Source organism: Typopeltis vanoorti, chromosome 14 (genome assembly GCF_054136105.1).
Source record: "Typopeltis vanoorti isolate ZY-2024b chromosome 14, IOZ_Tvanoo_1.0, whole genome shotgun sequence".
NCBI classification, from domain to species: Eukaryota; Metazoa; Arthropoda; class Arachnida; order Uropygi; family Thelyphonidae; genus Typopeltis; species Typopeltis vanoorti.
The window spans coordinates 112,848,641-112,870,490 of NC_143562.1; the positions used below are offsets into that span (position 1 = coordinate 112,848,641).

General features: G+C 37.3%; 1 protein-coding gene across 6 annotated transcripts in view; it reads right to left on the reverse strand.

The window, feature by feature from the left end:
• The window catches only part of LOC150099843 (protein Gawky-like), a 580,239-nt gene that overhangs the window by 85,950 nt on the left and 472,439 nt on the right, over positions 1-21,850 (reverse strand). For all 6 annotated transcript variants that reach the window (XM_090404074.1, XM_090404072.1, XM_090404073.1 and 3 more), the window contains one exon: positions 7,065-7,220. In XM_090404074.1, coding sequence (XP_090260200.1) covers positions 7,065-7,220 — 156 coding nt within the window. The remainder of the gene's footprint in view (positions 1-7,064; positions 7,221-21,850) is intronic.

Genomic DNA, 21,850 nt, shown 5'->3' on the forward strand with positions numbered 1-21,850 from the left:
CAACCACAGATAACATTAATAATAGGGCTCTAGCATTGATGTATAATTTTTTTTTTCCCCCTCACCAGAGGTCAGGCCAACAATTGTTGTAGCGGTTGGTCAGGGTCTTTAGCAAACCAGTTTGATTGTAGTGTAGCTTGTTTCCTATGTATAGTTGTATGCTCCAGAAGATGACCTTGACATAAAGGTCGAAACGTCGAATGTAGATTTTAGTTATATTAAACTAAAGTTTTTATTCAAACATGGTAGTTGTCTCCATAATTTTCAAAAATGCATTCGGATCACCGTGTAAGCCTAAAAGAAAGGATAAAGAATTAAAGTAATTTAATACACAATATTAAGGACATGAAGTAAATTTGTGTGTGTGCATATTCCTCTCTTTTGGAAGGAAAAAAGTAAGAAATAAACAGCAGGATGGCAGTAACATAATAGGAGTTCTGAAGTAGTGGTTAATAGAGAGAATGCTCTCAGCATTATCGAGTATTATCAAGGGAATTTAGGTTATTTTGAGAAATCAGGTGCAATTTTTTGGCTTGTATTGTGACTGTTGATGAAACATTGCTTCATCACTAGGAGAGACCAAACAACAGTCAAAGGAGTGGAAACACAAAGATTCTCCACAGCCAAAGGAGTTCCGAAACCAAAAGTTAGCAGGGAAGGTTCTTGCCATTGTCTTTTGGGATGTGGATGGTGTAATCTTTACCAAGTAATTCAAAAAAGGTGAAACTCTTACAGGAACAGTTTACTGCTGTAAGAGTTTCACCTTTTTTTGAATTACTTTGAAAAACGCCATGGGAAACTGAGCAGAGGCATGTTGTTTTTGGGGACAGTGTACCTGCTCACAGTACTCTTGAAACCCAACAGGCAATATACCACTTGGGTTTTCAACATCCCTCACCCACCTTATTACCCATCTGACTATTTCCTATTCCTAAATTTAAAGAAACATTTAAAATGGCAAAATTTACCACAGATGATGAAGTCATATTTGCAGCTGAGGATTGGTTTGTGCAACAAGGGAAAGACTTTTTACTCAGAGGATTGCAAATGATGCAGCATTATTATTATTATTACGTAACACTTGCAGGGAGTCCAAAGACTGATCGAGGGAGGGCACCTACTCTACAACTCTCCATCGCCACCAACCGCAACTATCTTCATCTTCTACCACCGACCATCACCACTGTATTTTCATAGACAATCACAAACATCCATGCCCATGGCGGGATTCGAATCTGGCCTTTTGGCAGAAGAGCGAATATGCTAACCATAACATATAACAAGTGTATAACACTTCATGGGGAATATGTAGAATAATGTGCAAGTTACGTGGTTCTACCTCAATTCTTTCATGGTGATTATCACTTTTCAGCACATCCTCTCATATAAGAGATTTCTTCCACATATTCCATTATGGTTTGTAACTGCTTTTGTATTAATCATTTTGCATCTGCAGTTAATTTATCTTAAATAACCTAACCAAAGGGCATGTACTGTTCTTCAAGCCAGCAGGGTAACAATTCAGTTATATAAGCCAATTAGAGAGCATCAGTTTTCTAGCTATTGTGGCCTGGGCAGATGTGAGACTATCACCCTACACATTAGATGATTAAAGAGGAAAGTTAAGTTCATGTTTAAAATCCAGAGAGAGAGAGAGAGAGAAAGTTTCCAAATTATCTGGTCATTAGCCCAGCTAAAGAATGACTGCTCAACAGATTTGCAACATTTTGTGGGTTGAATTTACATAAATTATGAATTTTTCTAAATTTTTCAATAAATATTTTGAAGAAAATGAGCTTCTGTAGCTCAGTCAGTATCCACAATACTATTTGACTGTAAAGAGTTAGGTTCAAATCCCGTATAGGAAAATCCTTTATCAGGGCTTTTCAAGGAAAGGTGAATTAGTTGGTTTCATACTGGTGGAAGGGTCCCCCCCCCTCCTGGAAAGTGGAGTTTTTCATCCCACAAAACAGACAAACTGACCAAAATAACATTTGTCATTTTCACAGATTTAGCACTCACTACAGACTAACTGTCCTATCTAACACAGTAATCATATTTTGAGGATATCAGATCACTTAGCTGTGACAGGTCACTGAGCATAACACAAAAAGAAGATGGATATTTTGAAGAAATCTCTCTCTATTCCCCTAGTTAAAGAACTTAAAATATTATAGAAAGTGAGCAGGAAATTATGTTGGTGTGTGTGTAATGTCATTTGGCCATTTCCTTACCAACACCAAGCTGTACAGTGAGTAGCTTAGTGGTTATTTATCTATCATGGGCAACAATTCCCCTAGCTTTCATCACAGTTTCATTTGTCTGTGCAGAAACTGGCATTCTACAGTATGGTTCATCCTCCAGGGACTCACTTCCCACTTTAAATATAGAAAACCAGCAGAACACCTGTGAACAACTAGACAGTCATTGCTCTAAACTTTTTTTTTTAAAGGTCTTGGTACACTTCTGTAGCAGTTTTCCTAATTTACAGTAAAATTTTACCACAGCTCTGTGCTCCATGATGCAACTTCTGAGATGCTCCACTCACACACTCTTACTTCAACAGTTGCCACAGGAAAACTGCTGCATCGCCCGACTCAAAAGTTGCACCAGTAATTACAACACATTCTAGCAGTCAAAACTATAAACATGTTTACATTTATTCAAAGGGCTGTACTGTAAAATAACCAATCTTCATTACTTAACGGGAACACTCTGTATCCATATGTAGACCACGTAGAGACAAAAAAAAAACAGATTTATTTCTCTCAGCTGACTTAAACGAGCATGGTCTGAAAAGTTCTCGGCATAAAAAAACTAATTTATTATTTCAAAATTATTTTTATTTTTCAACATAATCTCTCTCTCTTAAGACATTTATTCCAGCGATACTCCAGCACCATTATCCCATCCCTGTAGTGGTTCTCAGTAAGATCTGCAAAATACCCCTCTACAGCTGCAATCACTTCTTGATTCGAAGAAAAACGTTGACCAGTGAGGAAGAGTTTTAGTTTTGGGAAGAGATAGAAGTCAGAGAGAGCCAAATCTGGGAAATAGGATGGATGTTCCAACAATTCATAGTCCAGATCCTTTAATTTTCCCATTGCCAAAACACTTTTGGGGCAGGTGTATTGTCCTGATGAAAGATGAATTTTTTCTTCTGCAAACCAGGTCTTTTCTCATGAATTTTTTTGTCTAGTCTAATCTGATTAAAAAATCGGAATAATATTCCCCAATTATTGTTTTACCCTTTTCAAGATAATTAATAAACAAAATGCCTTTAGCATTCCAAAACATTAATGATATGACCTTTCCTGCAGATGGAACCGACTTTGTCTTATTTGTTTGGATTCTGTGTGTGTACTGGTGAATCCAAGTCTCATTCATATAATAAATTGACACACATAATCAGTTTTACTCTTGTTAAAACGCTCCAAGCACTGCTCAGAGATTTTCATGCGAGTGCGTTTTTGATCTGCTGTGAGCAAGTGCAGCAACCATCTTGCGCAAAGCTTTTCATTTGCAATTCTTCATGTAAAATATATCCTACATGTTCTTTTGAAATGCCTATAGGCTCAGCAATTTCACACACTTTGACTCGCCAGTCATCCAATACCATATCATGCACTTGATCAATAATTTCTGGTGTTGTTACACTTTTTGGACGTCCTTCATGTGGATCATCTTCAAGGCTACGGCCACGTTTAAACTCGACAGCTCATAAACTTTCATGAACTTCTTTTGCCGTTAAACTTCTTTTACAAAGAATTTTATATCCGCACGATACTCATTTTAAGGGATACAGACAACACTTTTGCTATAGACAGCTGTATAAAACAACTACTTGATATAATGGCTTGTAATTTCACATTGATGCTTATAACAGATGTATCAACTTAGAACAAAAAAAAATCTTGCCGATAGTGTTGCCAGCTATGGTCGAGGCCAAGAATTTTTCAGACCACCCTTGTATAAAGTGGGTCAAACATCATGGAGGAGTCTGAAGTTTTAATAAATTTTTGTTAATCATTTTTTTTTCTTTATAGATTTTATAAAGAAGACCTTGGAGATTAACCATGGAAAAATTCATGACTGAACAGCAAACACAAATTGTGAAATTTTACTATCAAAACTAAGATCAATACTTCTGACTCAAAGAGCATATTGTCACCATCACAGCGTGAGAGATTCTCCATACAAATTAATGATTAGACGTTTGATTGGTCATTTTGAAGAACAGGTTTTAGAAAGCGACCTTACATGAACAGGCAGACTGTACTCAGTTAGGAACAAAGCCACAGTTGAGTGCGTAAGGGAGAGTGTTGCAGAAGACCAGAGCACATCACCACAAAGGCAGTCTGAACATGTTGGAGTCTCTCGGACGTTACTCCAGTGTATTCTGAAAACCTTGAACCTGTTTCCAAATAAAATCCAGTTGGTGCAAAAGCTGAAGCAACCAGATTATGCCCACAGATTTCAAGAATTGTCAAGGAGAGATCCTGAATTTATCCACAAGCTGATAATGTCAGATGAAGCACATTTTCATTTGAATGGCTTCATTAAGAAACAAAACTGCAGGATTTGGGGTTTGAAAAATCCTGGGACAATTCACCAAAGTGAATTGCACCCCCTTAAGTGTATGGTTTGGTGTGGGGTGAGATTGGAAGAAGTGATCGGACCTTACTTTTTCAGAGACCACTTGGCCAACCTGGCAGGCTGAGTGGATAGCGTATTCGCTCTCCAGCCAAAAGGCTGAGGGTTCGAATCCAGGCGTGGGCATGGCTGTTTGTGATTGTCTTTGGAAATACTAGTGGTGGTGGTTGGCAGTAGATGGCATTGGTGTAGTTGGTCAGATGATGGATTGAGTGGCGGAGACAGAGTTGTAGAGCAGGTACCTTCCCTCGATGAGTCTTTGGACTCCCTAGAGGTGTCTAATAATAATAATATTTACAGATTTTCATCATTAATGATGGAAAAGAGTTGAGGAGGAGGAGAATACATTCTCAGGTGAAAGAATTTTCAAACCAGGCCATGAACCATCTACAGACTATTGTTACGAAAGCAACATGAAATTCCCTTACTGCAGTGTTTTTCTGGTTCCAATTATTCATGGCAAAAGGACATCAAATATATACCATGGAGCCAGTTGAACAAATTTATGTGAAGGAGGAGAAAAATTAACCCAAACAAACTCATCGTATATAAAACAGTGTTCAAACTAATGGTAATTTAGACTTCAGTATTGGCTTGGACCAAAGTCATTAATTAGAATTAGGCTAGAGATAACAAATATGAGAAGTCTGAGGAAAGATAAGGGAATTAAAAGATATTAATTGGAAGAATCATTAAAAATAGCAATATAATGTAGAATATGACATCAATAGAATTGAATTTCTGAGCAAAGTTAATCTAAAGTGATATAGGCATTTAAACAGAATGAGTGTGGAAAAGTGTTTTTTTTTTTTATGTGGGGGGAAGGGAGAGAAGGCAAAAATGCAAGATCTGAAAATACTGCAAGATAGTGGACATAAACACACTAATCTTAACATAAATGAGCCCCTATAACTCTGTTGGTATCAATGATTAGGTTGGAAAGAACTGGATTTGAATCCTGTCTGGGATGTAAAAAACCTTTATCAGAGCTTTTCACATGGAGGTGTATTTGCTAGTTTGATAGAGGTTCTTTGCATTCTAAACAAGATTTAAACTGAGGTCCTTCAACCCATAAAAACAGGAAACCATCCAGAAGAGCATACACTTTAGCAGATAATACAGACAAGATTAAGTGTACTATCATAAGCAGTAATCAGGTTTTTAAGAAACCAAGTTACTTGGTCATAACAAGCAACTAAGCCTAACAGAAGAAGAAAGATGAAAAAGGATATTAATATAGCATGCCAATAATAATATAACTTAATTATGAAGTAATGCCACAGTATCTTATATACTCCATAGGATATATATCAAGAAATGAAATTTTACAATTCTTCTGGTCATTAAACTAAAATAAAAAACAAATCTTCACGGCATCACAAAAAAAGAGATAAAGCAGCAATATCAGATGTGGAAGGAAAAGCACAGTGTGTGCACAGAAATCAAATGCATTCTCAAATGCTTTGTGGTTGTGTGTGTGTGTGTGTGTGTGAGAGAGAGAGAGAGAGAGAGAGAGAGAGAGAGAGAGAGAGAGGTATATTTGGTTTTAATAAGTTCTATGCTTTGGTTTCATGTTCTTGCCCTGAAATAAGCAAATTGGCTGTATTTCATTGTGTTTGAGGGCATGTTTGATTTCCTACAAGGTTGTTGAGGGCATATATAGTTTCCTGCTGAGATCTGTGCCTTTGGTTTTCCTTTTGGCTTCTAAATAAAGTAGCTGTATTCAACCAGCCTTCTTTTATATTTTTCTTATGAAACCATACTTTCTTTTGTGGCAACAATACTTCTGCAAAAGCACCAAGCACTTTTCATGGAATTAGCCCTATCAATCCAATGATGGTCCTCATTATCAGATGAAATGGTTCCTAGTATATTGCTAGGTTATGTTAAGTAGACAAGATATACTCCTAGTCTACTTAACAATGTTACCTATAGTAACACTGTTTAGTAGATTAGGAGTATTGCTATTCATTGCTGAGCCCTGTTAAATAGAAATGGGTATGAAAAATTACAATATGCTGAATGGCTAATTCATTGCCAATAGTGATTTGGATTTATAAGCCAACATTTTCCCGTCATTCACATGAGAATAGGAGTGAAAATTAAATCTGTCTCGATTAATAATAATAATAATAATAAAAAAACGCCACACGAAAGCAAAGTGAATAACATAGTTACAGTGCTTTCCTGAGTTAGGGTGAAAAAAAAAAAGTCACTTGGGTATATTCATGTTAATAATAAAAATGTAGCTATAAATATAGATCAGTATAAAGTATTATCCAAAAGGTAGTAAGCTGAACAGTTTCTAATTAGTTTGGTGGAAAGAAGACAATATTTCTATAATAATATATGTTCAATCAAAATATTTAAATTAATACATAATCTAAGAAGGTGAAACCATTATTACTTACAGGTGTAAATGGTTGGGCTTGCTGCTGTTGCTGCTGCTGCAGAATTTTTTGAACCAAAGCAGGACTCAGACTACTAATACTGCTGAGACTAGAAGCATGGCCACCTATAGTAACACTGTTAAGTAGACTAGGAGTATTGCTATTCATTGCCGAGCCCTGTTAAATAGAAATGGGTATGAAAAATTACAATATGCTGAATGGCTAATTCATTGCCAATAGTGATTTGGATTTATAAGCCAACATTTTCCTGTTATTCACATGAGAATAGGATTGAAAATTAAATCTGTCTCGATTAATAATAATAATAATAAAAACGCCACATGAAAGCAAAGTGAATAACATAGTTCCAGTGCTTTCCTGACCCTAACTTCTAATATTTGAAGTCATTAGAGTTGCACATTCAATATTACTATCTTTTGATTGACTAATGGCTTTAAAAATTGACAACTGCAAATATTCAATTTTTAGCATGTTGAATTCATATTTGTAATAGGATGACCACTGTTTATCAGCTGGGGATGGGAGGAATTGCAAGATTAATTTGCATAGGCTGAGGCAATGAGCTATAGATGTATTTCTATAACTGCTTCTGGCAATCAAAACTTGTTTTCTAATGCTTTTTATGAATAAAATAAGTTAATACTAATCAAACAGTTTAACCAAACATTAGGTACAATGTATTATGATGGGTTGTAAGGGTCAAAGTTAAAAGACTGGGAGGAAACCTACACATGGCCTTTTAAAGCAATGGCCAAATGTTTTGTCATCTTCTCATGATCCACACAATATGGAATGAATAAGGATAGACTAGAAGTTTGGAATATAGCTAACCAAACTGTATTCTGTCCTGACCTAATACCAAAAGACAACGATGACACAACATGATGTAAAGTCACATTTGCTGGGTGTTGCTTGCCCAGTTGTAAGAGTACCATGAGAATGGAACATGCCAAATGTCAGCAAAATTTAAGGTAAGCATCATCAATGTAAGAAGTATCAGGAAAAGAAGTGAATGGCAGGGCACAGAACGAGTAAGCACATACATGAAAGAAAGAACAGAGAGGTCGTTACCACCAAGAATTTGTTCAATGTTCTAGCCTCTGTGAAGTAGGAGTATGAACAACCAGTAAGAGTACTGTGTCCATTAAAGTCAGCCATAAGTATGGAAACAGGCAGATGCAATATAAGATTGCAATTATTATATAATACTTTCATGGATTCCAAGGACTCACCATAGGAGGACACTCTACACCAGAGGTTCCCAAACTTTTTGTTTCCTAGAGCACATTCTAAAATACAGATGGGGCGACGGGTACCATCTATTTCTTCAAGCAAATTTTTTGAATTCTTTTGTTAAATGAATACATACAAAGTTTACATTATAATAAAATGTTTTATTACTTAAAAGTTTACATTATATAAAAATTTAAATATATATATGTAAGTTAGTGTGATCTTTGGCATTTCATTTCATTGGCCAGTGCTTCATAATTAGGAGAATATGATGATATTCCAGTTCTTAAACTGGAATGAACAACTTCGAATGCATGTCTACTTTACATCGTATGCGTTTAATACTCGTCATGTGTCATTAACGCATGCCATGAATTGTTGCGTGATTATTTCAAACTATACGGCACACAGTTGAACAGCGGCGGTCATACACAAATTGGTCGACGGGCACCATGGTGCCCACGGGCATAGGGTTGGGAACCCCTGCTCTAGACCAACACACTACATAATCCACTGTCATATATACATCTGCAGCCCAATTACAGTACCCAGAGATGTAGATGTGTTTTGTTTGTTAAGTGCATGCGTTCTCTATCCTGTATGTGGGCTAAAAAATCTGAGTTTCCAAGAGTGAAACTTTGCTACCTCTATATAAGACTGGCTAACTCATCTTCAACTGAAGAACTTCATGTAAAGATTTCTCTTGTCATAATGAGAAAAAAGCACAGGTCTTTTCTAATCAAAGGGTGCACTGCCTCATCGTTCTTCCAAGATTGGTCTAAGTTAACTCAACTAAGTATATGGAATATTATTATTATTATTTCGGGTGACTCTATGGAGTCTTTAGACTCATCGAGGGAGGCCCTAAACATCATGTCCACACAACTATACGATATTCTCACAGTATCTATCATACCTTGCATTGAACTCGCTCACCGTCATAGCACCCACAACAGACTCTGGCAGCTTATTCCACTCATTTACCACTCTAAAAGTAAAGAACCCAGCTCTAACACCCCTGCTAACCACACTCTTGCCCAGCTTCCATAGGTGTCACCTAGTTCTCCCACCACCAGTCCTGATCTCAAAAATATCTTCTGAATTAATCCTATAGAATCCCTTTAGCAATTTGAATGTCTCAATCATATCTCCCCTTTTCTGCCTATCAACTAGATTCTGCAACCCACAAACCTTCAACCTGTTCTCATATGGTTCATTCCATAGACCTGCTATCATCTTAGTCACTCGCCTCTGGATCCTCTCCACCTCCTCCCCATCAAGAAGGAACCAAGCTGACCAAATCTGGGCACAGTAGTCGAGATGAGGTCTTATCAAGGCTCGGTACAGAGGTACAATAACTTGCTTGTCTCTGTTCGTCAAGGTATTTTACAACAACCAAGTGAGTTGATGAGCTGATTTAGCTACTTTTGCAATGTTCCCCCTAAACTTCATCTCCCTATCCACCAACACTCCCAAGTCCCTGGCCTCATCAATCTCCTGGAGTACAGTTCCACTAATGTGGTATACTGCTGCTAATCTTTTCACCCCAAAATGCATAACCTTACATTGTCACATTAAATTGACATCCATTCTCCTTAGCCCAGAACTCCAATCTATCCAAGTCATCCTGCAAGATTTTGACATCTTCTGCCCTCACTATCGCCCTACCCAACTTTGCATCATCAGCGAACAAATGAGCTGTTCCACTTAGATCCTTCCCCATATTGTTAATGAACAGATTAAACAGCATTGGTCCAAGAACAGAACCCTGCTGCACACCACTCGTCACAGACCGTCTTTTGGACTCTACTCCTGAATAAACTACTCTTTGATATCTCTCCATCAACCATCCACCTCACCAACTCTATATCCATTCTCATATGCTGCAGTTTACTGATTAGAATTCAACGTGGTATCCTGTCAAACGCCCTTGCCAGGTCCAGCAGTATCGCTGTAAACCCATTACCCTCATCCAGTTCAGCCGTCACTGTATTATAAAACTTGAGCAAGTTACTGAGGCATGATCTACCCTTCACAAAGCCATGCTGTCTCCTGTACAGTATCTCATTTTCATCAATCTATTCCTGTATTTTTCCCTTGACTAATTTCTCCAAGACCTTGACAATGACTCCTGATATGCTGATCGGTCCGTAATTTGCAACCGTAGTCTTGGATCCTCCTTTATGCAGTGAAACTATTTTCCCCTCTTTCCACACCTTCGGGACTAAACCAGACCCGAGACTCAGATTAAACAACATGGTAGGGCACTGATAATTCCTTAGCCGCTTTACGCAAGACACGTGCTGGTATACCACCCAATCCCACAGATGTATTCACATTAAGGTTCTGTAATAGACTATTCACCTCCACTTCATTCATCACAATTCCCGTATAAACTAATGGTTTCTTCATTTTTTCAATGTCACCACCTGGATCATATACTTTTGCAAAGTGCACGCTCAGTAACTCCACTATATCAACTGGTTCAGTGACCTCCTTACCATCGTCATTCCTTAAAATCATTTTGCCATGTACAGTTTTTTTCTTGCTTGCAGCATATTGAAAGAACTTTTGGGATTCTCTTTAGCTTGCATAGCTAGTTTCCTTTCACAATCCGCTTTTGCTTTTTTTACCACACTCATTACCCTTCTGGCCTGCACTTTATACTGTTCGTGTGCCTGTATGTAACCCCTTTCTTTAAATTCCTTCCACAGTTGTTTCTTTTTTTGCAGCTCAAGCTTAATGGTGTGATTCATCCGTTTAACCCCTACTTGTTTTACTATTCGGACCCTAGGTATACAATCAGCCATATCCTCCTGTAAATGCTCCTTGACCACTTCCCATGCTCTATCGACGTCCAGCCCTTGCAGTTGTACATGCCATGGCACTGATCCAAGCAATCTCCTAAGCTTGTCATACTCACCAGCACGGTAATTCCACATATACCCTGTCTTAATCGAAAATTCCACACCTTTAGCCACCTCCCAGGCCAAGACCTTATGATCACTCTCACCAATAGGTGGCAATATGGTCATATTCATTACAGTCAAAGTCTGAGATGCTATTACCAGGTCATTTCCATTTCCTTCCTCACATGTGTCCTCTCCTCCTTCCAATCAATGTTACCATAGTTGAAATCCCTCATAATAATTACCCTCCTTCCACTCATTTCATCAATTTGTTTATGCATACTATCTACACCATCTATTCCATCACCTGGTCTATAGCAGCACCCAACTGTATATTTTATTCCGCCAGTCTCAATCTCACACCAAATAGCCTCAAATGAGCTCCTTTCACTATCCTGTGATACAACTTCAATTCTCCTTGGCTGCAGTTCATCAGCTATCATCAATAACACCCCCCCCCCCCCCCATTTTATTCTCTCTGTCTCTCCTAAACACACTATAACCAACACATTCTATCCCACTAACTATATCATCTTTCGTCAGCCATGTTTCACTAATGCCAATAACCTGTGGCCAGGAAGAGTCAATCAATGCCAAAAATTCTTTCTTCTTTTTCCTAATACTCCTGGGTATTAGTATACATGAAATGCAGTGATCCCTTTGTCCCACCCCTATCTTGATGTGTTATTCTAAATGTCCCATTCCCATTTTTTGTCCTTAGTGCTGGCTCGGGAACATTATATACATTCTTACACTCAACTGTCTCACTGATGTCCGCATATCCACCCCTCCCCTCCTTGGTAGTTCTAGTTTCCCTGGTTCTGCACATCCATTTTCACTTCATTCAGCAACACTTTTTCCAGTCTCTGCACACCAAGTCCATTCAAATGCAGGCCATCCATCTTGTATAAATCCTTTCGCCCATCAAACTCATTCCACACCACACCGTCTGCATAACCTACGCATAATGTCATTTGCTATTATGACCCTCCTTCTAAACTCCTCTCTGTCATATCGCGGCAATAGACTCACCATTCTAACTCTGTCACTCTTTTCTTTCGCTACCTTTAACAATACTTTCAAGTCCTCTCTCATAAAAAATTTATCTGCTTTCAATTCATTCGTACTCGCCACAACTATCAATTCTTTCATCCTCTGTTTTTGCACTCTAATACACTCACTAAATATTATATGATCAAATCAGCTAACGCCTTTTTATTCCCGTATACGGGAGTAGGCGAGGCCATTTAGCCCTATCTAACTTTTGGAGACTGAGTGGGCAGTTCAATCTCCACTGGTACCCAATCAGAGACAGTGGCCCAAAGCTATCACTAATTAAGCGGTACGCAGTGAAGAGAGACGGCTCAAATGTGCCGCCATCTCGTGGTCCCTAACCCTAACACAATATATTTAATGTCTGAAATAATGTGGGTTCTACAGTCGATTTTCTTGAGTTTACAGGACGAAAAACCCGAGTTTCCGGGAGGAAAAACCTGCTTGCCCGTGCCAGAGATCGACTATCTCGGGAACCGGTCGAAAAAAGGCTTAGAAAAATTTCCTCTAGTCGCCGACTAGACTCGAAATGAAGTCTTCCTTCGTGCGGCCAAGTGCGGTGGTGTGCAAACGCCACATCCACTGAGAGATGAACAGTATAGGCACTAGAAGTATTAAGTTGAACACGCTAGAAAACGTTTGGTTGGCCATGGGAATGGTGATCCCTTCTTGAGCTAAGCAAAATATAATAACAGTGAACAAATAATAGTAAACTTATGCAGGGAGGATAACAACTGAGTTTTAGATGTTTCTCATTTCTTGGATTAACCACGCTACCGGCCAAGACGTTTATAGACGTCAAGGTTTTCATGGATGCGAAGTGCATATTAAAATTGTAATACCATTCATATTACATTGAAATATATAATGGATACGAAGCTTATGAGAATGCATATTTGATCCATAATGGCCAGTAAGGTGGTTAAAGAATACCAGTTGGTACCTGCCATACTAGTTAATGCACTTCAAGAGAGAAGCAGACAAGATCATGATGCTCCAGTATGTTGTAATGTGGAATGATTGGACAGTCACCTGTCCAACCAAACAAATGTGCAACTGTTTCCTGATAGTCACATGTCTGATTGTTTATGTTATAGAAATTTTACTTATCAAAGTCTGGTTATCACAACCCCCATCTTCTTTACAGTCCTTGCTCAACTAAAGACTACTCGTGTTGTAGTGTAACTTTCCTCCTTTTCATCCATGCTTAGAAGTGACAGCATATTATCTTAGGCTTTCATTTTCACGCATAATATTGTGCTCTGCTAAAATGCAAGGCGCAATTTATTATGAGCTTTGCTGACATCTGGGACACAAATGATAGAAATGGGAGAAAGTTTAGGACCATCTTATTCCTGCCATGTAAAGCATCAAAGTTCATTAGGCATGTGGAGTGTTACCGAACCACTGAGGTATCCTGCATTAAATGTTGGAAGTTCAGGTGTGTCTAAAGTCAGGATAAGACTTACAGCTATCACTTCCAAAGCCTTTAGGCACTGAACAACTCTCATCTGGAAGATCAAGGAGATCCCATTCAGATATGACTCTTCTAGAGTAACTTAGTGTTTTAGCATTTCACTGGGTGTTACCGTAATGGATATTCTCCTCCATACAAGATAATGCCCACAGTAAATTCTGTAAGTGTTGATGACATGATGTTTCTATAAGAATATCACAGAAACAATTTATTTATTATTATTATTTCACAATCATTTTGGAAGATTCTGCTAATCCTTCTTAAAGAAGGGTGAATTTTCACTGTCATTCAACAATTAGATGAGAAACAATGATACATTTAAATGTAACTCCATCCACAAAGCTGTAACCATATATTGTAACCTTTATAACTATCTAGAATTTCTGCTCTACAGATCAAACACGAACTTTTTTTTTTTTTTTAGATATATTAGGCCTCCAATAAGTAGGAAATTCTTGTTTTAGGTAATTATCACTATTACATACATCTTCTTCTCTCTTCCATCATTCATGTGGATGATGATGATGCCGAATGAACTCTTTCCACTTCTGTCTGTCCCTTGATACAGACCATATAAAAAGTTGGCATCCCTTATCTGCTCTACCCAAGATCAACCACTGCCCGAACTAAAACAGGAAGCTCGTGATAGCATTATATCGCATTTAAAAACTTTGAAAGAGGCACTTGCAAGAATAATTCCTCCTGACCAAATGAATGAAGTCTGGATACGTAACCCTTTTCATATTGATTTAGAAAAAAAATCAGTGACAACGACCCAGTGAAAGACAAGTTAATTGATCTCCGCAATAAAAAGAAACTCCGAATTGAATTCCAATCAATGAAGTTACAAAATTTTCGTGTGCACTTGGAGAAGCATATCCCGTTATCACCAAACGTGCTTACATGGCTATAATTCCATTTATAACAACTTATCTACATTCCACCAGAATATGATTAATGGCAAGACGATTGTTGCATCCCTCGCACACAGGAAGGGTATCAGCCCTCAGTATATATGAGTGAGTCAGACAACCGTGGCCAATGAGGAGCCTAGCTAGTACTACGATTTCAGGTTTAATCTCATGCAGTTTGTTTGTTAGTGCTTCCAGCCAGGAGTACTGCCGTTGGGCTTTTAACTTTGATTTTATTATTTGTGTGTAGTCGATATATGGAATGGTCAAACAAGATGTTGAGAAAGAACGAGATGATCTAGCAGCATCATCTGCAATGTCATTTTCTTTAATTCAACAAAACTGAACATCGAAACTAATAATCTTTATTTTGTATAATAGTTGTAACACCTCACCAAACAGTGGGTGTGGATTATACACCAGAGAAGAAATATCTTGTAAACAGCTTAAAAAAGAGTCTGTATAAATTACATACTTTTCATAGGAGTTTTCTTTTATATAAGTGCGAGCTGAATGGCATGCAACTCTGCTGTATAATTCCTGTAATCAGATCGGATACTGGGAAACACAGCAGCACACTGCCAACAGAGATCCGTGACAGAGAGAGAGATTTGTGACCATTAAAGTCATCCATCAGAAGTATAGGTTTCGGCAGTTGCATGATAAGGTCATCAAGATTGATTTCATTCAACCCAGCATTTAGATAAATAAATTGAACATACTGTAATAAGAAATCTCATGGATAAGTGAATCGCTACTGCTCCCAGAGCAGTATTAAGTTGGACAAGATGGAAAGGAGTATGACTGCCTACTAGGATAGCTACTCTTCCATGAGAAGGTGGACTTCCAGTAGTGTCCTTGCATACAACAGTGAAATTCCTTAAGATAAGGTCCTCATTGAGTCTTAAGTATGTTTCCTGTAGACAGAAACAGAAATTTTTGTGTTTCTGCAACGAAATCTTGATATTATCGATATTCTGGCAAAACCCACGAGAGTTCCATTGCAAAAAATTTCCAGTTGTTTTGGCTTTATAGACTTGTCTGGTTTTCCAGAGGTTGTGGGATTACTTTTGCCAAGTTTATATTTATCAATTGTTTTTGGGAAAAATGGATGGCCAGTGTCCATCATTTCCTTTGGTAAAATATTCAATACTCTGATGTGTCAGGGTCAGTTAGCAAGTTTAATTTACTTTCAAGGTTCAGTAAAATATATAATACATAAATTGCCTGTTCAGTCAGGCAATTTATGTATTTAGAAAGAAGCATTCTAGGATATCAAATTTTTAGCTAGGTGGTGTAGACCACCCACATTATGGAATATTCACCAGGGGAGGAGGGAGATAAAATTCTGTATTTTTACTTTGAGAGATGGTTAAATCAGATAAGGCTAACTACCTGGGTATCTGTCATCTTTACGCTTTAGTTTCAATTGGTCTTCTGGTTGTTCATCTGCATGAGACTAGTAAAAAACGAAAACTGATGGCATTTGACTACATTATATAAAAGAACTGAGGCCTTTTTCTCTATCTCTCATGCTATCTATCTGTCTTTTCTTTCTCCTAATACTATCAGGCTCTCTTGCACCCCTATACTAACTATTCTAGGTCTATGATCAACACCTCTTTACTTTTTCACCTCAATAAACATCTGGAGATAGTGGCTCTTCCCAAAACATAACATTATGCACATCTGAAATGACAATTTATGTATTTAGAAAGAATTTGCATTATGATTAGCTGACCAAATTGTATTCTTATTGGCTTAAACCAATATACAAAATGATGGTACAACATGAAAAATTTCATGCCGGCTGGGGCGCTGCCCAGTTACACAAGGCCCCCGTTGTTTTCGCCAGGGAACCAGGGTGAACAGTGGAAAGTCAGTTACTGGAACAAACCCTAAAACACACATCAACTCAATATCACCAGAGTTCAAGATGGGTACTATCAACATAATAAGCTGGAATGGCAAAGAAATGGAGCTAGCTGAAGAATTAGATAAGTACTAGATCAACATAATAGGGGTGACTGAAACAAAAAAAGACAAAAACTGGTGAGATCTTTCTGAGCAATAAATACAAAATGTTATATTCAGGCAATGACAATCAAGGAAAAGAAGGAGTAGCCATAGTATCAACACAAAATATGAGGCTAGCCTCGAATGGCAGGCAGTCTCAAGTAGAGTGATGTGGGCAAATATCAGAATTAGGAATTGGACAATGAGACTTATTTGTGCCTATGGTCCTACAGAAGGTTATCAAAAGTTCATGGCAAATAAGTCAGCTTGTGCTCTTAGAGAATACAGAGACAAATGTAAGAAAGCTAAACACTTTGTAAAACTAGCTAAACAAAGGTCATGGGAGGACTTTAGCAAGAACATAGAAAATAAATATCAAGGTGGCATGATATTCTGGAGGTTGTTGAAGAAGCTTAGAAATGGAGGAAAGAGTGCTGTAAAAGGAGTTAGAGATGATAAAGGTGACATGAAAACAGGAGAAAAAGATATCCTTGAAGTATGGAGTAATTACTTTGAAAAACTGCTAAAAGAAACAAGCAGTGATGATAGTACAGTGGTAAAAAACACTGACCATGCATGCAGTCAGGAATACATATCCATACTTGAAGTAGAAAAAGCCATCAAAGGCATGAAATATGGAAAGGCAGCAGGTTGATGATATTCAACCAGAAATGCTGAAGTATGGTGGTATAAACGTCTTACAGTGGCTGCACTGCATAGTTCAAAAGGCCGGGACAGAGGGACGAATTTACGATGATTGGAGTAGAGCTCTCATAGTACCCATATATAAAAAGGGAAATAAAACTGAATGTGAGAATTTCAGCTACTTAGGCATGATTTTTACTGAAGATGGTAAATTAAATATAGAAATAGACAACAGAATCAGCAAAGCTGGTAGGGTAGGCAGTCAACTGAATAAATTCATATGGAATAAGAGAGAAATTAGTCGGAACACTAAATTAGCTGTAGTATACAAGACAGTGTTCAAACCAGTTTTAACTTAGGGATTTGAGAGCTGGGTCAGAAGTAAAAGACTTGACCAAAGACTAGAGACCACAGATATGAGAGTCATGAGAAAGATTATAGGTGTGAACAGATGGCATCAATGGCAATATCATATTAAAAACGAGGATATTAGGAAAGAACTTGACATTGTCAGCATCCAGGAATGCGTTAGCAGAGCTAATCTCAGGTAGTATGGTCACTTAAACCGAATGGGCGAAGAAAGATTAGCAAAACAAGTGTTCTCTGCCAGGTTGGCAGCAAAACGACCCAGAGGAAGATATAGGTGGATTGATACGGTACAAAGTGCCTTAGATGATAGAAATATAAGACCTGATAATGTTGGAGTCTCAACAAGTAAAAGACTGATTTGGAGGAAAACTGTAGATAGGAAGTTAATAATGATGTAATTTTTTTCATGTAGTACTATCATATCCTGTACACCCCTTGAGGGTACATGGCAGGAATTTGATGATGACAATGATTTCCCTACTGAGTGTTCCTGGCAAGATTTAGTCAAGTATACTATAGAAATGGTTGAGAAGAATTGTGGAAGAAAAGCTTGGTGAAGAACATGTTGGATTCAGGCCAAATAGAGGCTATCAGGATCAGATCTTCACTTTACGACAAATAGTTGAGAAAGCATGGGAATATAACAAAGATCTGTATTTAAGTTTTGTTGATTTGGAAAAGGCATATGACAAGGTGCCAAGAGAGAAGCTATTCAATACCCTACGGTTATATGGTGTTGATGGGGCATTGTAACAAGCAATACTTAGTCTTTATTTGAGTTATGAGTCAGCAATCAGAATTGAAGGAGGTACAGGAAGATGGTTTAATGCTAAATCTGGGGTCAGACAAGGATGTACATTATTCCCTCTGTTATTCATTATCTATATGGATCACATTATGAAGGAAAGTGGTATTAAACATGATATCAAAATTGTACATGTTAATGTCAGCTCTTTGATTCATGCAGACGATGTTATACTTCTAAATAAATCCACTACAAGTTTGCAAGATTCCATGACTAAATGGAATAACTGTTGTAATAGATATGGTATGAAGGTCAGCAATAAAAAGACAAAGACAATGAAAATAGGTAGAATCGTTGAAAATGTCAACTGCGTTGTGAACGGAGAACCTGTGGAACAAGTAAAACATTTCAGCTACTTAGGCACGATTTTTACAGAAGATGGTAAATTAAATATGGAAATAGACAACAGAATCAACAAAGCTAGTATGGTAGGAGGTGAATTGAATAAATTCATATGGAATAAGAGAGAAATTAGTCAGAACACTAAATTAGCTGTATACAAGAGACAGTCTTCAGACCAGTTTTAACTTATGGATCTGAGAGCTGGGTCAGAAGTAAAACACTTAACCAAATACTAGAGACCGCTGAGAAAGATTAGAGGCGTGAACAGATGGCATCAATGGTAATATCATATTAAAAACGAGGATATTAAGAAAGAACTTGACATTGTCAGCATCCAGGAATGGGTTAGCAGAGCTAATCTCAGGTGGTATGGTCACTTAAACAGAATGGGTGAGGAAAGATTAGCAAAACAAGTGTTCTCTGCCAGGTTGGTAGGAAAACGACCCAGAGGAAGACTAAGATATAGACGGACTGATACGGTACAAAGTGCCTTAGACTAGTGTTTCTCAACCTGTGGTCTGCGACGATGGGACAGGTGGTCTGGAGGGAGAATTAAATTAATTAAATAAATATATATTTTTAATTATCCAAACAAAACAAATTAAAATTGAATAAGTAAGTAAAAATTATTGAAATCAAATGGAGACCAAAAAAACCAATAAATAGCATCAGAATATTCAAAGACAGAAGCAATAAGACTATATTGTTGTTGTTCACTTCACCCTATTTTATTATACGTCATTCTGCCACTGAATGACGAATAATAAAAAAGGTTGAAGTGAACAACAACATACTTTTATTGCTTCTGCCTTCACTTGCTGTTTTTCAATATGAAGTGAACATGTGTTATCCACATAAACAACAACCAATTGCTTGTTGTTTATTCATTTTTATCATTGAAGGTTTCCCTCCACCAAGGCTCAAATCATCTTCGAAAGTGCTAAGTGATACTTGGACAAAGTTTGTCGTGAGTTAGCCCCAGTATTTATATATTTAAATATTTTTCGGAAACATTTTTTAATAATGGAAAAGTGGATTAGAACTAGGACTTTGAAAAGAAGGGCAAATGAAACAGATGCTAACCCTAATTGTGATACATGTGTTGTAACGGTGAGTAAATCTGATACTATTAAAGTTGAAGAAACAAGCAGTTCAAAGAAAAAATACAGTAGGATATATAACAGTTCATATCTGGCATTCAGGTTTACTTGGTGTGGAGATGAAAGTGAACAGAAAACCTTAATGTGTTTTGTGTTATGAAGTGTTGTCGAACGAGTGCATGAAACCTGCGAAACTCCGATGACATTTAGAAACTAAACATTGTGATGTAAAAAATAAGCCAATTGAATTTTTTCAGCGACGTTTAGGGACATTAAATTATGGGAAAGATGTAGTTTCGGCCATGGGTCCCATTAATAGGAAGGCACGGGAAGCATCCCATCTCTTAAGTTTGTGCATAGTGAAAACAGGGAAACCTCATTCCATCGCAGAAAATTTGCTACTTACAGCTATAAAAGATGTGGTTAAAACTATGTTTGGCAACAAGTTACTAAAAGATGTTGATTTGATTCCTCTTTCAAATGACACTGTCGGTCGCAGAATTAATGATATGGCAAGTGATGTAGAATCTCAGTTAATCGAAAGAGTTAAAGTAGAGCTCTTATTATGCGTTACAAATAGACGAGACTACTGATGTTACAAATGATGCGCAGTTAATATGCTACGTAAGATATGCGCATGATAACAACATTCATGATGATATTCTCTTTTGTACAACTTTGCCATCCCGAACAACTGGAGAAGAAAAATTTCACACTCTCAATAATTACATAATACACAAAGGGATCCAGTGGAAAAAATGTATAGGCTTCTGTTCGAATGGAGCTCGCATCCTTATAGGCAGGCATAGTGTGGTTGTTTCTATGATCAAGGAAGTAGCTCCGGATATGAATTGGGTACATTGTTTCATACATAGGGAAGCGTTAACCTCTAAAGGAATGCCACCAGAATTTAAAACTCTGCTACACAACTGTAGAGCTAGTTAATTTTATTAGAGCTCGACTGTTAAATAACAGGTTATTTTCAGTACTCTGCGATGAAATGGGCAGTGAATATATACAACTTTTACTTCATTCTGAAATTCACTGACTTTCCAGGGGCAAAGTACTAACAAGGTTATTTCAATTAAGGCATGAAGTTTTATTATTTGAAAATAACCTAATTCTGATTTTGCATCATTCCTTGTTGACGAAGCATTGTTATCAACACTATCCTGTCTTTCAGACATTTTTTCGAAATTAAATGAACTAAATCTCTACCTCCAGGGAAATACTTTAACTGTTCTTGATGCCTATGGCAAAATAAAGGCATTCGAGAAAAAACTGGTTTTATGGATTAATTATATAAAAGACAGATAATTTGCTCCTTTTCCAACATTGGAATCCTTTTTAGATATTTTTGTTGATTCTAAGTTTCTGAAAAAAGTTTGTGACCACCTCAAAAATCTGAAACGGAATTTTGAAATATATTTTCCGAATAACTTTTATAAGAAATTTCTGTGGGTTCATGATCCATTTCAGGCTTGCAGTCACGAGAACGACCTTTCGTTATCGAAAAAAGAACAGTTAATTTAACTGAGCTTTCAAAATCGAACCAATCTTGGATTGGTTCGATTTTGGATCTCGCCTTAGGTGAGAAGCGAATTTCCCGAATTATTTGAAGAAGCACTGAAAATCGTCATGCAGTTTTCTACAACCTATAACGATGAAAATCCGTTCTTGGTGAGAAAGGATTTTCATCGCTCCTTCAAATAAAAACTAAATACAGAAATCGTCTTAGTGTATGTGCCGATCTTCGACTGAAGTTGACCAATATCGAGCCAGATATCCAGCAAATTCTGCAAGGGCCGAGAAGCTCAACCATCTTATTAAAAGTAAGTAGTAACATAATTATATCATATTATTTATTTGTTTAATAAAATTAAAACTTTGTTCAATGATGATACACTTTTAATTGTTTACTTCCAA